The following is a 15,085-nucleotide window of genomic DNA, read 5'->3' on the forward strand; positions in this document are numbered from 1 at the left end:
CACTGCCTCCTGTCACATCCCTAAGTGTAGGAAGGAGACCAGTTGTGATGGTGTCTGCACTGAGTCAGAGAGCGGGTGTCTGTCACTGGCCTGAGGAAGGGGTGAGAGGCTATGGGGCCAGATGAGAACCGCAGGTATTCAGAACCCACCCTCTTGGTATTCTTCGGAACCTAAAATAGAGCACATAGGAGGCACTCACTAATTCTTGGCTGTATCGAATGTTGAAATGTGGCCCAGTAGGGGAAGGATGTGAAGGTTCCATGCATGGGAAGTCTTGGTCAGCCGAAGACAGTTTTAGCTTTTGGAATTACTGACAAGGTAGATGAGGCTGTATGTCAAGTTCACTTTCTCACAACAACCCTGCAAAGGAGGGTACCCCAGTTACACAAAGGGGAATTGAGGCTGGTGTAAATGACACATACAAACACACACGAGTACTGCCAGAGCTCCTTTCTGCATACTTCAGGGATCCAGTGGGAAGAGAACTGAGAAACAAATTTTCCAAGCCCCCACAGATTTCACATTTGTATGAACTCTAGAGGGCACATCACTGACTGCAAGGCCCTGGGCTAAGCCTAGAGATGGCTTAGCTAATTTGGTTCTCATAATGACCCTGCTAGACAGAGTTTATTTTCCCCATTTTACAGAAGGGTAAAGTGACTTTTCCAGGGTTACATAGTTTGGGAATGTGGAAATGTAAATGCATCATTTAAAATGTTTAATTCCAGTATAGTTAACACACAATGTTATATTAGTTTCAGGTGTACAATATAGTGATCCAAAAATTCCATACATCGCCCAGTGCTCATCACAAGTGCATTCCCTAATCCCCATCACCTATTTCACCCATCCCCCATCCTCTCTTCTCTGGTAACCATCAGTTTGTTCTATATAGTTAACAGCCTGTTTCTGGGTTTGCCTTTGTCTCTCTCTCTCTTTTTTCCTTTGCTTATTTGTTTTGTTTCTCATTTTTTACAGGGTGTCCTATGCTTATCTTTTTTTTTTTTAATTTTTTTTAACGTTTTATTTATTTTTGAGACAGAGAGAGACAGAGCATGAACGGGGGAGGGGCAGAGAGAGAGGGAGACACAGAATCGGAAGCAGACTCCAGGCTCTGAGCCATCAGCCCAGAGCCCGACGCGGGGCTCGAACTCATGGACCGCGAGATCGTGACCTGAGCTGAAGTCGGACGCTTAACCGACTGAGCCACCCAGGTGCCCCCCTATGCTTATCTTTTTAATATTTCTTTCTTTTTTTTGAGAAAGAGAGAGAGAGAGAGAGCATGAGCAGGGGGAAGGGCAGAGAGAGGGGGGACAGAGGATCCAAAGCAGGCTCCATGCTGATAGCAGCGAGCCTGACATGGGGCTCGAACTCACCAACTGTGAGATCATGACCTGAGATGAAGTTAGAAGTATGACGCTTAACCAAGAGACACCCAGGTGCCCCAATTTGTTTTGTTTCTTAAATTCCACATATGAGTGAAATCATATGGTATTTTTCTTTTTCTGACTTATTTTGCTTGTCATTATTCTCCCTAGCTCCATCCTTGTTGTTGTAAATGGCAAGATTTCATTCTTTTTTAATGGCTGAGTGATATTCCATTGCGTGTGTGTGTGTGTGTGTGTGTATTTGTGTGTATTTGTGTGTGTCCGCCACCTCTTCTTTATCCATTCATCTGTTGATGGCATTTGGGCTGCTTCCATAATTTGGCTATTGTAAATAATGCTGCAATAAACACAGAGGTGCATAATTCCCTTTGAATTAGTGTTTGTGTATTTTTTGGGGGTAAATACCCAGTAGTGTGATTACTGGATCATAGGGTATTTCTACTTTTAACTTTTTGAAGAAACTCCATACGGTTTTCCAGAGTGGCTGTACCAGTTTGCATTCCCACCAACAGTGCACAAGGGTTCCTTTTTTCTCCATATCCTCGCCAACACTTGTTTCTTGTGTGTTTGATTTTAGCCATTTGGACAGGTGTGAAATGGTATCTCTTTGTAGTTTTGCTTTGCATTTCCCTGATGGTAAGTGACATTGAGCATCTTTTGATGTGTCTGTTGGCTATCTGTATGTCTTCTTTGGAGAAATGTCTGTTGATATTTTTGCCCATTTTTTAAAAGAATTGTTATGCCACCTGTTGGTTTTTATATTTTTATGATTTTTTAAAAATTTTTAAACGTTTATTTATTTTTGAGAGAGAGAGACAACGCGGGCAAGGGGCAGAGAGAGAGGGAGACAGAGGATCTAAAGTGGGCTGTGCACTGGCAGCGGAGAGCTGGATGCAGGGCTTGAACTCACGAACCATGAGATCATGACCTGAGCCAAAGTTGGACACTCAACAGACTGAGCCACCCAGTTGTCCCCTGCCCATTTTTTAATTGGATGATTTACTTGTGTGTTGAGTTTTATCAGTTCTTTATATATTGTGGATACTAACTCTTTATTGAATACATCATTTGCAAATATCTTCTATTCGGTAGGTTGCCTTTTAGTTTTGTTGATTGTTTCTCTCACTGTGAAGATTTTTATTTTGACATAGTCCCAATAGTTTATTTTTTCTTTTGTTTCCCTTGCCACAGGAGACATACCTAGAAAATGCTGATACAGCTGATGTCAGAGAAATTATTGCCTGTGCTTTCTTCTAGGATGTTGTTGTGTCTTTGACCCTAAAGCCTGTGTCTTTGTCTCACCTCTAGTAGGTGGCAGGAACTCCTGGAGTGAAAAGTGTGCCCTGGCCAAGAGGAAGAGGAGGAACAAGATTCCCCATCAGAGTAGATGGCTTACAGACATCCCTACTTGGCCTTGGTCCTGGCCAGCCAGTTCTTTTTTTTCCATTTAAAAAATTGTGGTAAAATATATATATGCCATAAAATCTACCCTTTTAACCATTTTCAAATGTACAATTCAGTGGCATTAAGTACATTCAACCAACCCCACTATCCATCTCTAGAACTTCTCCATCATTCCAAATTGAAACTGTACCCATTAAACAACAACTCCCTATTCCCTACAACCCCCGCCCCAGCCCCTGGTAACCACTATTCTACTTTCTGGAATAGCTCCATGAATTTGACTATTCTAGTTATCTTGTGTAAGTGCAATTATATAACATTTCTCCTTTTGCATCTGGTTTATCTCACCTAGCGTAGTATTTCCAAGGTTTATTCAGAGTGGGGCATGTATCAGTCCTTCATTATGTTTTAAGACTGAATAACAGTTCATCGTATGTATGTACTACATTTTGTTTATCCATTTATATGTTAACGGACCCTTGAGTTGTTTACACCTTTCGGCTGTTGTGAATAATGCTGTTATGAACAGGAACGTACAAGTATCTGTTTTAGTCCCTGTTTTAATTCTTTTGAGTATTTACCCAGAAATGGAATCGTCAGATCATATGCTAATTTTATTTTCAATTCTTTGAGGACTCACCATTCTCTTTTTCACAGCAGCTGTACCATTTTATATTCCCACCAGCAATGAAAGGAGGGGTAGGGGCTCCAATTTCTCACATCCTTGCCAACACTTGTTGCCATACACGTTTGCAGATTGAGACTGGAACGGGAGGAAGACCTTTAAAAAAAAAAAGCCAGAAATCTGAGTCTCAGTAAAGCAATGACTGGCTAGGGATGGGGGACCATATCAGGGGAGAAAGAGTTCTTGGGTCCTGGGTTTCAGAGGCAGATCCACAGGACAAGCTAGAAGGTTGGGGGTTGTGGGTTGCTCGCCATATGGACTAGCTCTGCAACTGCTCCGGCTTTTCAGCAGAACAGCCTTTGTTGTTGTTGTTGTTGTTGTTGTTGTTGTTGTTCGTGGTGGTGGTGGTGGTGGTGGTGGCGTGGGTGGGTGGCTGTGTAGACCGGAGCACGTCCAGCCTCCCTGGGCTCCACGCGGCCGCCCTCTCAGTAAGGCCTGGGAGCCATTCTCTTGGATCCTGGATTTTCGCAACGGATTAAACGTGGCATTCCCTCCTTCCCTTCTCCGTAACAACCTAAAAATAGCTCGTCCCGGGGGGAGGGGGATGGGAGAAGCTCCACCCCCGTCTGGGTGGGGTGGGGAGGCAGTCTCGAGAGCGCGAGGCGTCGGAGACCCGGGGGCCTCCGGCTGCTGGTACAGAAGGCTCTGTCGCCCGCGGGCCCGCAGGTCGGCTGCACGGGGGTGGGCGGCCGGTTCTGTGCCCGCCGGGGAGGGCGTCCGGGCTCCACGACGCTGGGGGAGCATCCCCGGCCGCGCGGCGGCGAGCGTTCCGGGAACGGCCCCCGGGAGGTCGGGGCGGTGGAGCGAGCCGGGAGGCGGGGCCGGGGCTGGGGCCGAGCTGGGGAGCCCGCACCTCCGGAGCTCTGCCGGCTCCGGCGGCCCCCAGGAGAGCGGGGCTGCGTGGGAAAACTATGGCAGGAATTCGGCTCGGGAGGGGTGCGGGTGGGGAGCGCCCTCGCCGTCCGAGCTGTGGATGCCGCGGGCTGCCGGAGGTTAAACATTAGCGACGCCCCGCAGGGGACCAGCCGGCGGAGCTGGGTCTCTGGACCGCCGCTTCCTGCGCCCCGCGTGGGCCCCCAAATCCAGCTCTCTCGGCCTGCCCTGGACCGAGGTACCCCGGGAGGGAAGCAGGAGTGACTGCACCCCCAGGACTGGGCTTCCCTGGGTGGACAGACTTGGATGCTTACTTTTTGAAAAAAGTAAAATGGTTTGGGGGGGCTTGATGCTCTGAGTTCTGCAGGTAAAGGGGGATCTTTTGATAATGAGGTGATTTAAAAACAAACACATTGGCATCTTGGTTTGTCCCTCTTGTGCTCTGGGGCTGGAGTTTAGCAGGAGGCAGCACAATGGTATTTTCCTTTTGAAGTCGATGCAGATAAAGTCCAGGGGAGACTTGCTTTGTACAGGACGGAACAAGGATCCAGAAGGGGGTCTGGAGGGCTTGGACAGGGGCTAGCCTTCACCCAGCACCCCTAAGGGCCCGGCCCCTACCTGCCCCTCCATTGTTCATGGAATTTGATTTCTAACAGCACAGCACTTGGAAGAGAAGCCTGGTGAGTGAGGTGCTTTCACTGTGGCCTCTCACACTTTTCATCTGCAGACAGAGTGGGTGGTCTCCCTCCTCTGTCAGGGTCCCTCATCACTTCCTTCTGTCCCCCTGGAGCTGAGGACTGGCCAGTGAGAACAACCCCACTTACAGAAGGCCAGTCCTACAGTCAAGTGGTTGATAAACAGTCTTTTTTTTCCTGTCTCTGTCAGCACCAGGGGTCTAGAGACATCTTCCTCATGTGGAGATACTTTTGGATACTGTCCAACTTGATAAAATGGTCCCACAGAGGTGTATATGCTTCAGGTTGGGAACAGAAGCCTGAATTCCTTTGTGGAATGTAACTGGCTTCTGCCACAGAGCTGGGGTTTGGTCAAAAGGCCTGTGGCTCAGTGGACACTGACAGGAGCAGGGAAGGGGGCAACTTGGTGGGCTGTTCCGAACCCTCTGGCAGGCCCCTTTTGTAAAGGGCCAGTCCTGGTTAGCAGGGTTGACTACCTGCAATGCCAGCTGTACCTAGGCCTTGCGCCTCTAGGGGGGTTTCTGTGGGGGCTCCATGGGAAAGAAAGCGTCAGTATATTCTGAACTGGTATTCTTTTAGATGTGAAAAGCAGTAGTGAGTTTTGACAATTCTGTACCTAGGAAGATAGGTCATGTCGGTTTGTAGTCTTCCTCCCTAAAATACTCCTAAGCAAGGCCAGTCAAAGCCCTTCCCCCAATTTTCATTTTATTAAAATTTTTTTCATGTTTATTTATTTGAGAGAGAGAGAGAGAGAGCGGGGTAGAGGCAGAGAGAAAGGGAGACACGGAATCCAAAGCAGGCTCCAGGCTCTGAGCTGTCAGCAGAGAGCCTGATGCGGGGCTGGAACTCATGAACCTCGAGATCATGACCTGAGCCTAAGTCTGACAATTAAGTGACTGAGCCACCCAGGCGCCCTCCCAATTTTTATTTTAAAGAAAATGCTGCTGTGGTAAAAACCTAAGAGAGGTTTTTGACAAAACTATTGGTGCCGTTTTTAAAAAATGCCTCCTTAGAGGGAAATACAGGCTTCCAGTTACGGAGTAAGTCAACAGAATAAAAAGCAGAGCATAAGGGATACAGTCAGTGATACTGTAGTAGCGATGGAATGGGACAGGTAGTAGCTACTATGTTTGTATGTAGCTACTATGTATGCTATGTTTGTGAACATAGCATAATGGATAAACTTGTCAAATCGCTAGGTTGTACACCTGAAACTAATGTAACATTGTGTGTCAACTACACTAAAGAATAAAGATAGAAAACTACCTCCTTAAAGTTCCTGGGAATGGAAGCCAGCTGTAAGGGAGAGAGCGGTTCGCTACTTGCTGGTTCTGGGAGTGGGTGCAGACCCCAGGAAGGGCAAGAGGGAGTGGGAAAGGTACACCTTTCTTTAGAAAACAACAGAATCAGGGAATAAGGCTAAGATCTGTAATGATAGTGTTCCAGAAGAGCTCTTGAGTCACTCTCATCTCCTTTGGGATCCCCAGGGCTCTCTCGTTTTTGGTGTGAGCATAGCTTGTTTGCAAACTGTGTGAGGGTTTCCTTGGCAGCCATAACAGTGAGCGCTAATGACATGTCTGGGCTTCCCAGGGCGTGTACTGCTGAAGGTGGCTCAGGAGCCAGGGCACCTTGACTCTAACAGCTCCTCTTGGCTGTGTTCTTGAAGGAGCAGAAGAGACAGTAAGGTGGCAGCAGCAGTGGTATAGTCTAGCTGTCAATTTGTATTAGAATCAGCCATTTGATTGATTTTGTGCAAGTTATCTTTGACAGATTATAGGTGGGCAGGTTTCAGAAGAACCGTAAAGTCTTCAGGAGTTGTTCCTCCGTGGGATGGCTGCCTCGTGAAGTGGTGAGCACCTCATCACGGTGGGTGTGCAAGGCAAGAAAGCTTTCTTTCTTGGCTGTGGGATTGCCCCAGGTAGAAACCATCTCTTCAGTAATGAAGCAACCTTGGAATGTTAGCATAAATAGCATTCTTTGGGGTCCACTAATGCATGGCATTGATCTAGGATTGGAAGTTTCCTGGGATCCCATCAAAACATCTAGAGATGGTTAACATGGCTTCAGATTTCGTAATGACAGCAAGTCATTTCTGCCTTGTGTTTCTATTTCCAGATGTGGGGAAAGCTGTCTGCTGATAACTCAGTCTGGAGAAAGCACTGTGTTCCTGCCTGTCGGGGGTGTGTGGTTTCCAGGTAACCCGCAGCACTCTTATTTGGCTTTGTCTCCTGCCATCCCAATCTGGATGCAAGCTGTGGAGTTGAGTCGTGTTCAGCTACTCTCTGTGGAGATACAGAGAAAATTTCGAGCCTCCGGCACTGATCCTCTTGTGATTTCCTGTAAAATCTTTCTGTTCTCGGAGATTGGACAAGAGATCTCAGGTACTGTCATTTCCATGATGGGAAGTAATCTATGTGCCATCATCATCATCGTCATTGGGAGGTAGTTTGGCATAACTCCAAAGCTTTGGAGTCAGAATCTGATTCGAATTTTGGCTTCAAATTTAACAGTTGAGTGAGTTGGGGCAGGTCTCTTAGCTTTTCTGAGCCTCAGTTTCTACATTTGTCAGATGAGGCAGATCAGAGCTACGTACAAGGTTGTATAATGGGTAGAAATAGCAAGGCTGGCACAGTGCCTGGTACACAGAAACTTTGACAGTTCTGTTCAGGTGAATAGCAAGCTGGAGTACAAGTAATATGCTAGGGGTTAGAATACAACAGATATGAATAAGCCCTGGGGGACCTTATAGCTGGGGGAGAAGAGGGGGAGAAGGGAGACAGGAATGTCCTGGTATGGCCTCTCCTTGGTACACCCACTGCACCCTGTCCTAGCTCCTACCCTGGCACTTACCAGTCTGTAGGGTAATTTTTGTGTATTTTTCTGTCATTCTAGAGAACTCTGGAGGCAGACACTGTCATTTTCTAGTTGTATGAGTGTGGGAAAGTCATTTGCCCTCTTGGGTCACCTCTAAGTTTCTTCATTTGTACCCTGGGTTGTAGTGAGAACTAAGTGGGATAGTGCATGGCGAGCCTTATAACTGTGTGGAGCACACACTTCCAGAACTGCTAACTGGTTTCATTAACAACGGAGGGACTGTTGCCTGGGTCGCCATCAATTCTGAGTGCCAGTCATGGTGCCTGGCACTTAATAGGGGCTCAGGAGTCATTTGCTGATGACAGATTTGCACAGCCACACCAGTACAGACCGGAGCGTGGCCAGGTGCCCAAAGGAGTGTACACCCTGCTCTGGGAGCCCAGGGGAGGGGCAGGGAGTTCTGACTGTGAGCCTGGGAGGGATTTATGGTGGCTGTCAGGTGTGAGGAAAGCCTTGAAGCATGCGTTCATTCACGGGCAGTGGGAGCAGGAGGATGTGGTGCAGGTCCATCTCTACCAATAGGCAGCATGATAGTGGCTAAGAGGTCAGACTCCGTAACCAGGCTGCATAGGTCTGGATCTTGCCTCTTGCGTCTGGGGCAAACTTCTTTACTTCTTTGTGGTTTGGATAATATTAGTACCCCCTTGAGGGCTTGTCCTGAGGATTACAGGGGTTATTCTTTTATATTTTATTTTATTTTTTTAATGTTTATTTATTTTTGAGACAGAGAGAGACAGAGCATGAATGGGGAAGGGTCAGAGAGAGAGGGAGACACAGAATCTGAAACAGGATCCAGGCTCTGAGGCGTCAGCACAGAGCCCGACGCGGGGCTCGAACTCACGGACCGTGAGATCATGACCTGAGGCGAAGTCGGATGCTTAACCGACTGAGCCACCCAGGCGCCCCTACAGGGGTTATTCTTTTTTAAATGCTTGTTTATTTATTTTGAGAGAGTGAGAGCGCACATATGCAAGCACAGGCGGGGGAGGGGCAGGGAGAGAGGGAGAGAGAATGCCAAGCAGGCTCTGCGTTGTTAGCACAGAGCCTGTCGTGGGGCTCGATCTCACGAACTGTGAAATCATGACCTGAGCCAAAATTAAGAGCCGGATGCTTAACCAGCTGAGCCACCCAGGCACCCCTACATGAGTTATTCTTTATAAAGCGCTTAAAAACAGGGCCTATAAATAAATATGCCAGAGATATGAATGTGTGCACAGTAAGTAATATTGTAAGTGGGAGATGCAGCTAGAAAGCTGGTTTGAAAACAGTTCATAAAGGTCTTTGAATATCTTTTTAGGTACTAGAATTTAGAATTAGCCAATGAGGGACACATAAAATCCATTCCCATATGGCTGAAGCCCAGTGATGGCTGCCCCTTTTAAGATTTTATTTTATTATTATTTTTTATTTTAGAGAGAGAGAGAGCACAAGTGGGGATGGGGGGTAGAGAGACAGAGAGAGAGAGAGAGAGAGAGAGAGAGAGAGAGAATCTCAAACAGGCTCCATGCTCAGCATAGAGCTTGATGTGGGGCTCAATCCGATGACCTTGGGATCATGGCCTGAGCTGAAATCAAGAGTTGGTCGCTCACCCCACTGAACCACCAGGCGAGCTGCCCCTTTTAAACAGGGTGTGCACTCCCCATTTTGCCACAATCCCCAACACTTCCTAGTACAGTTGTTCTGAATCGATAAATCTGGGGGTTTGCATTTCTAACAAGTTCCCAGCTGCTGCTGCTGTTGCTAGTAGGGACCAGTTTGAGAACCACTGCCTAATTGTATCTTGGACACTTGAGTAGGGAATCATTTGTCATATTTCCTGCATTTAATGCTACCTTCCTGGCCCTAGGGGAGTTTGGATTTGCAATTTCTGGTATATCAGTATTAGAAGGCTGGATCTAAAGGTCCCAAGAGAGAGATGGGCCAGCGAGAAAGAGATTTGGGAGTGGCTGAGGCTCAGCCTAAAGCAGGCCTTCGGTAGCTGACGCTGTGGGTATGTGTGAGCTCATCTTCTGGGTGAGTGTGCAAGAAAGGATGGGTTGTGAATGAACAACTGAGTATCACAAGGGCATTGCCCACCCACAACTCTTCCCCACGTTAAAGGAAGGGGAAAAAGATAGCAACTGTTCCAGGAAGAGGCTGGAAGAAACATTCAAAAAGGTGGGAGAAGTGAGAGAGTTGCTGGTGGAGCATTCTTGGCCTTAATCTTAGAGAGAGGACTGTGGGCAAACCTCTGAGGCTAAAGCTTAAATAGTTAAATGGTGAGCTCTAGGTGAGCTCTCAGTCTGGGGAAGGATAGGAAGCAGGTGTCCAGTTACCCCACGGCATGCCTGGTAACCTGCTGTTGCTCTGAGGCATAGCTTGTTGTGGTAATTGTCTCTGGGGCTGCAGTGACACAGTGGCAGCTTGGAGCTGAGCATGGTAAGTATCATGTCTCCTGTCTCCCTTTTTTTTTATTTTTTTAATTTTAAGTAGTGCAACATGTGAAGTAGAAATGAGCTGATCTTCTTCTCATGGCCATGATGGGGGTGCACGTAGCTGGATAGTTTTGGTTTTGGAGTATATTTGGGAGAGGGGTATCTGAGAAAGGGAAGCATGGGAGTTAAAGTGGAAAAGGTGGGTGAGTGGCAGCCTGTGAGCAGTCTTCAAGGCTGGGCTGAGGGGTTTGGACATTGTACTGTGGCAACATGGGGCCATGCTGAGATCCTGTGTGGAGGGCGGATGTGTAGTTAATATGCCTCGGTAACCCCAGTGCTGGGCACCAGGCCTGGCACCACTAGGCATGCTGTGCATGAGGGAGGGTGGTGAGTGAATGAATGAAGGAATTTGAGGCATAAGGGGTCATGATCTGATCAAAGCGAAGTTTTAGGACAAACAGCTTTAAGAATCAGTGTTCAGAGTCCACTTTGGAGCCAGATGCACCTCCAACCGTACTTCAGCTCTGGCCCCCTAACCTGGGACAACACTTGTAACTTCTCCAGACGTCAGTTTCCTGTCTGTAAAATGGGAACAGTGATACCTGTTTGTAAATTTGTAGGTAGAGGTTGTGTGTGGCACAGAGGCTGGCACTCGATACTCCGGGGCCGGAACATTACTGAGTGCCTTCGCCTTGCACCTTCTCCAGTTCTCAAGGACCCTATGGGGAGGTAGGGCAGGCCATTACGCCTGTCCCTGTCTTTCTCAGATGAAGGCTCAGGAGGTCAGGGGTCTTTCCTGGAGGCCTTCCCCACCTTGCAAGCCTAGCCCCACCATTCCTTCAAGGCCTTCCTCCTTCGTGAGGTCAGTGACCTCTCTTCTGACTTTCTCTTGTGCTGAAAAGTCTCATCTAGAAAGAACTTGATTAAATAGGGTCACCTGTACTTCTTGTTGCCCCTGTCAGATTCAAAGTTCAAGGGCAGAAATTGTATTTTTTTAAGTTTTTTTTTTTTTTAAGGTTTATTTATTTTTGAGGAAGAGAGAGAGAGAGAGAGACAGAATGTGAGCAGGGGAGGGGCAGAGAGAGAGGGAGACACAGAATCCGAAGCAGGCTCCAGGCTCTGAGCTGTCAGCACAGAGCCCGATGCGGGGCTTGAACTCACAAACGGTGAGATCCTGACCTGAGCCGAAGTCAGACGCCCAACCAACTGAGCCACCCAGGTGACCCAGAAATTGTATTTTCTAAATAAAAATTATAAAAGTAATAGATGATGATAGTAAAGAACTTTGAATAGTATGGAAAGGTGGAAAGTGGAAAATCAGTCTTCAGCTTCCATTCCCACTCCCACAGGCAACCATTGCTCACAGCTTGTTTATTTTTACAGAAATACCATAGTCTATGCTTACAAAATGTTGGAGATAATGAATCATATATAGGAATCATAAATTAGTATATTTTATTTAATTATTATTATATATGAGTAACAACTTTGAATCATTCATATATGTGTATGTACATGCATATATATTATTTATGTACCATTGCCATTATTGGTCTGTATAAGGCTTCCCTGTCTATCCATTTCCTATTGTTGCATTTTCCATCTATTTATTTATTTATCCCTGTTTCACACCCCGTTTCCTTCCTCCTTTATAGGCAACCACTCTAATGTGGGATATATCTATACCTGTATATTCTATGTACAGAATATATATATAGAATATACATATTAGAATACATATATAGAATATACATATCTTTATTTTTGCATATTATTATTAGATATGATTATATTAATTATCATTCAAGCAGATAGGGATATATCTCTGTGTGTGTATACATACACACACACTCATTCTGTATCAGTGCATGAATAGTAGCCTTATTCTTTTTTTTTTTAAATGTTTATTTATTTATTTTGAGAGAGAGAATGTGCATGTGAGCGGGGGAGGGGCAGAAAGAGAGGGAGACAGAATTCCAAACAGGCTCTGCACTGTCAGTGCAGAACCCAACATGGGCCTTGATTTCACGAGCTGTGAGATCACAATCTGAGCCGACATCAAGAGTCCGATGCTTAACCGACTGAGCCACCCAATAGTTGCCTTATTCTTATCAATACCTGCATAGTATTTCATTGTATAGAGATACCATTTGTATCCCCTCTTGTACTTTGTGCTTCATTTTCTTATATTTTTTCTTGTACTTTGCTGTTACAAACAACACAACAATGATGGTTTTTGCACAGGCACCATTGCACACTTGTATAAGTTTATCTTATACAAGTATAATTCTTAGTAGTGGAATTTTCCTTTTAAAACCCCCTTGCTACTGTCAGTTTACTCCTTAAAGAGAGAGAACAGTTTCTGTGACTACCTAGAGAGTGCAGAGGAGAATCTGAGTCTTTTGACAACAAATTGGGCCTCTTTTCTCAACCAGTAGGTTTGAAAAAAAGACCATGATGGATTGAGCACAATCTGTGTGCAGAGACATGGCTGCCACATCAAGCATCCCCATCATTTTGCTCATATCCCACCAGAGAGCATAGTTGTAAGGGTCACCCTTTGCAGCTGGGGCCACTGGGAGACGTAATGCGCTCCTGTTCCGCTACAATCTTGCAGTTACAGGAGGGAGGATGGGATGTGGGGGAAGTTAGGCGGCTCTGTCTCTCACGGCAAGTTATTGAACTTTATCCTGAAATCACTTTGGGTTGTAGAAGGACCACTTAGACATTTGATGGCTCCCTTTGACAAAGACCTCCGGCAGGCACTCTTGCAGTGGACTTGGGTATGGGGCAAGGCGGAGGGGGCACTCCATGCCTCATTCCTAACCACAAGCCTGCAAAGTAGGCCCCCTGCTCCCCAGTGGACACAGAAGGCTTCAGGATGTGAACCTGTGATCTGAATCCACATCTGTGTGATTATAAGGCCCACACCCTGGCCTTACACCTCTCTCGCCATGCCCGAGCATGCAGGCATACTACAGCTGTTGCACACGTCCCTCACCTCACCCCACTTAGGCTCTTGCTGGCCACGTGTGTAGCACGCGCGGCCACATGCATCTTGCCTAACTTGGACTCTTTTCTCATTTTCCAGGCCCTCTCTCAGCTCCTCTGCCTGCTGCCGTGGCCTTGGTGGCACCCTCCCTCAGTGGTCAGCCCGGGGCTTCCTCAGCCCATGCAGTCCCCTGCTACCACTGCTGAGGGCCTCAGTGGCCCTCCCTTTGGGGCCTACCCACTCCCTACCTTCAAGTTCCAGCCTCGCTCTGAGAGTGTGGACTGGAGGCGCATCAGCGCCCTGGATGTGGACCGCGTGGCACGGGAGCTGGATGTGGCCACCCTGCAGGAGAACATCACGGGTGTCACCTTCTGCAATTTGGACCGGGAGGCGTGCAGCCGCTGCGGGCAGCCCGTGGACCCGGTGCTGCTCAAGGTGCTGCGCTTGGCTCAGCTCACCATCGAGTACCTGCTGCACTGCCAGGATTGCCTGAGCGCCGGCGTTGCCCAGCTCGAGGCCCGGCTGCAGGCCAGCCTGGGGCAGCAGCAGCGAGGCCAGCAGGAGCTGGGTCGCCAGGCCGACGAGCTCAAGGGCGTGCGGGAGGAGAGCCGCCGGCGTCGCAAGATGATCGGCACCTTGCAGCAGCTGCTCCTGCAGACGGGGGCCCATGGCTACCACACGGTGAGGAGTCTTTTCAGGGTGGGAGATAGGAGGTCGCCCGGCCACTTGGGCAGTACCGCCGCCCTGGGCCCCGGGGTTGCTGGGGGCCATGCTTACTGAGGTTAGAAGCAGATGTTAGAGATGTCTCATCAAGTTCTACACAGTGTGTGTGTGTGTGTGTGTGTGTGTGTGTGTGTGTGTAGATTGCATATGTGTGGCAGGTGTGTATATGAAGGATGTGTGTGCATATGTGTGCTTGTGGAGAGGGTGCATGTGCAGGATGTGCATGTGTGAATGTATATGTAGGATGTGTGAGTGAATATGTGTGTCTTAACGTGTGAATGTTTGGAGCATACATCTGTGCATGATATGTGTGTGTATGTATATAGAGTATGTGGTGTGTAACGTGCTTGTGTGTGAAAGTGTGTGTATAAAGATGTATTTATGGTGTGTGTGAATGAATGAAAGATGTATATGTGTGCAAAGGTGTATGTATTTATGGAGGGCAGGAGCGTATGTTTGAAGGGTTTGTGTGTGCATGTAGCAGTGTGATATGAAAGGTGTGTGTAAGAGGGGTGTGTGTGTGTGTGTGTGTGTGTGTGTGTGTGTAGAATTGGTGTGTAGCAAGGGACTGGTATTGCCAGGCCCATTCCGACATGTTCAGCCAAGTGACAGTTCATTACCCAGAGTGGCATTTGAACATTTGCAGCTGCATGGAAAGTGTAGACTGGGGACAGTTGCAGTTTGGTGAATTGTCATGGTGGCCAGGCCCTGTGCCGAGTTCTGAGAGTGCAGGCACAAGTCATGTTCATTCAGGTTTTCAAGAAATTCATAGTTTAGGGGTGGGTGGTGGGACAGAAGGAATATATGGTACAATATTAATTGATTGAATGGTAATTGATATAACTGATATAATGTCAATTATGATAAAGAGGGTCAGAATCTTTTAGTAGTAAGTGACAAAACAGCAGTCTAAGTTGGCTTAGGTCAATAAGGAATTTATTGGTTAATTTAACTGAAAAATCCAGAGCCATGGTGGGACTCAGGTATGGCTTGTCCTTGGAATCAGACAGTGGCACTAGAATTTAGTTTGTCTGTGG

General features: G+C 47.3%; 1 protein-coding gene across 1 annotated transcript in view; it reads left to right on the forward strand.

Annotated features, from left to right (window-relative positions):
* The first annotated feature begins 4,599 nt into the window (after nt 1-4,599).
* The window catches only part of DZIP1L (DAZ interacting zinc finger protein 1 like), a 43,096-nt gene continuing 32,610 nt past the window's right edge, over nt 4,600-15,085 (forward strand). The window contains exons 1-3 of the mRNA XM_049628767.1: nt 4,600-6,894; nt 7,161-7,426; nt 13,425-14,006. Of these exons, the coding sequence (XP_049484724.1) occupies nt 13,506-14,006 (501 nt within the window). The 5' untranslated portion in view covers nt 4,600-6,894; nt 7,161-7,426; nt 13,425-13,505. The remainder of the gene's footprint in view (nt 6,895-7,160; nt 7,427-13,424; nt 14,007-15,085) is intronic.

The sequence above is a fragment of the Panthera uncia genome, chromosome C2 (genome assembly GCF_023721935.1).
Source record: "Panthera uncia isolate 11264 chromosome C2, Puncia_PCG_1.0, whole genome shotgun sequence".
Taxonomy (NCBI): Eukaryota; Metazoa; Chordata; class Mammalia; order Carnivora; family Felidae; genus Panthera; species Panthera uncia.